This window comes from Myotis davidii, unplaced genomic scaffold (assembly GCF_000327345.1).
Source record: "Myotis davidii unplaced genomic scaffold, ASM32734v1 scaffold1949, whole genome shotgun sequence".
Taxonomy (NCBI): Eukaryota; Metazoa; Chordata; class Mammalia; order Chiroptera; family Vespertilionidae; genus Myotis; species Myotis davidii.
The window spans coordinates 401,154-403,793 of NW_006300366.1; the positions used below are offsets into that span (position 1 = coordinate 401,154).

The following is a 2,640-nucleotide window of genomic DNA, read 5'->3' on the forward strand; positions in this document are numbered from 1 at the left end:
ATAAAAATTTTAAATGTTGAAAATAGGTTATAATGTTAACACAAAAGAAATCATTGAAGAATCAGTAATAGAAGTTTGGTTAAGAAAAATAAGCAAGGATAATTTTTGGTTTGAGGTCTTACTTAGGTCACCCTGCAGATCACCACTTTCTCTTCTAACACACAGATACACCAGGAACCAAACATAAGACAGGGGCTCTGCAAAATAAGCCTGTGTGGTCAGTGATGGGAAGTTATGTCCTTCACAGAAATAAAGGATTCCTTCCATTCAAAGTATGACACTCATTCTTCTTTCCTTTCAGTTTTAGGTGGCCTCAGATTCCCCAGAACATCACAGCTCCAAATGCTACACACCTCTGATTGGTCATCCCAGAAGAGGTCAGAGGAACCATGGGAAACCACACCACTGTCACTGAATTTGTCCTCCTGGGGCTCTCAGATGCCTGTGAGCTGCAGATGCTCATCTTCCTGGGGCTCCTCCTGACCTACCTCCTCACTCTCCTGGGGAATCTCCTCATCGTGGTCATCACCCTCATAGACAGGCGCCTTCACACTCCCATGTACTATTTCCTCCGCAACTTTGCTATCCTGGAGATCTGGTTTACCTCAGTCATCTTCCCCAAAATGCTGACCAATATCCTGACCGGATATAAGACCATCTCCCTACTAGGCTGTTTCATACAAAGTTTCCTGTATTTTTTCCTGGGCACAACAGAGTTCTTCCTACTGGCAGTGATGTCCTTTGACAGATATGTGGCCATATGTAATCCCTTGCGTTATGCCACCATCATGAGCAAAAGGATCTGTGTCCAGCTAGTGCTTTGTTCATGGATGACAGGATTCATCCTCATCGTCATTCCAACTTTCATCATATTTCAGCAGCCATTTTGTGGCCCCAATATCATTAATCATTTCTTCTGTGACAACTTTCCACTCCTGGAACTCATATGTGCAGATACAAGTTTGATAGAACTTCTGGGCTTTATTGTGGCCAACTTCAGCTTACTGGGCACTCTGTCTGTGACGGCCACCTGCTATGGCCACATCCTCTACACCATCCTACGCATCCCCTCAGCCAAGGAGAGGCAGAAAGCCTTCTCAACCTGTTCCTCCCACATCATTGTTGTGTCTCTCTTCTATGGCAGCTGCATCTTCATGTATATCCGGTTGGGCAAGGGTGACCAGGGGAAGGACAGGAACAAGGTTGTGGCCTTGCTCAACACAGTGGTGACCCCGATGTTTAACCCCTTCATCTACACCCTGAGGAACAAACAAGTGAAACAGGTATTTAGTGAGAAAATGAAAAAGCTCCTCTTAAAAAGATGAGCTGGCCTGACCAGCATGGCTCAGTGGTTGAGTGTTGATCTATGAACCAGATTATGGTTCAATTCCTACTCAGGGCACATGCTCAGGTTGCGGGCTCCATCCTAGAGGCAGCCAATCAATGATTCTCTCTCATCATCGATGTTTCCGTCTCTCTCTTCCTCTCCCTTCCTCTCTGAAATCAGTAAAAATATGTATATTTTTTAATAAGATGAGCTGGACCTGAGGAAAGGGGAAAATTGCCTCCTTTTCTCTGCAAATGCAGCTCCTGTCCTGATCTCCATGAACTATCCCCTCCTAGACAGTTTTTTACCTTGTACTCAAATGTATAGGGCTTTCTTACATATATCATTAGTGACTTATGCAATTTTGTCAGAGAATACAAAAAAACTCAGTATACCACTACCATGTCTGCTATGTCTTAATGTTTCTGACACTAGCCTATATCTGAGCTTCTTAATCTTTAAGTTGTAATTATAAGCTTAGCATTCCACATCCTCTACACCAGTGATGGCGAACCTATGATATGCGTGTCAGAGGTGACACACGAACTCATTTTTCTGGTTGATTTTTCTTTGTTAAATGGCATTTAAATATATAAAATAAATATCAAAAATATAAGTCTTTGTTTTACTATGGTTGCAAATATCAAAAAATTTCTATATGTGCCACGGCACCAGAGTTAAGTTAGGGTTTTTCAAAATGCTGACACACCAAGCTCAAAAGGTTCACCATCACTGCTCTACATCATCCTACATATTCCTTCAGCCAAGGAGGGGAAGAAAGCCTTTCAAAATTGGTAAAAAAAAAAAAAAAAAAAAAAAAAAAAAAAAAAAAAAAAAAAATCCTCAACAAGAATCTAATCTAATAATAGATAAACCTGGTAATTGACCGTACCTTCGCTACACCTCCCATTGGCTAATCAGCACAGTATGCAAATTAACCGCCAACAAAGATGGCGGCTAATTTGCATACTGCAGGCACGGTGGGACAGCGCCATCCCGCCTACCCTGCTGCCATCCGGGCCTGTTATCTGCAACCCGGGGCAGTGGGTGTCCCGTGTGTGACCCAACCTGCGGCTGGCGGGCGGGACCACAGCGATTGGGCACCCACCCCACCCTCATCTGGCCCTCCCGCGGGGGACCCAGGGTTGTCGGGCTGGAAGGCGGCTCTGGCCGGAGTGAAGGCCTGGGTCCCAGGTGCCGGAGGAAAACTGGTGCCAGCAGCCAGGGGGAGGGAAGGTGTATTGCACGAATCTTTTCATGCAACAGGCCTCTAGTATATTTATAATACACTTCAGAAATATTTCTAGTATATG

At 44.3% G+C, this 2,640-nt stretch overlaps 1 protein-coding gene across 1 annotated transcript; it reads left to right on the plus strand.

Moving 5' to 3' along the window:
• The first annotated feature begins 389 nt into the window (after positions 1-389).
• LOC102760418 (olfactory receptor 49) lies at positions 390-1,325 on the plus strand. The gene has a single exon (XM_006776812.1). It carries the CDS (start codon positions 390-392, stop codon positions 1,323-1,325), a length of 936 nt encoding a protein of 311 aa, XP_006776875.1.
• The last annotated feature ends 1,315 nt before the right edge of the window (positions 1,326-2,640 follow it).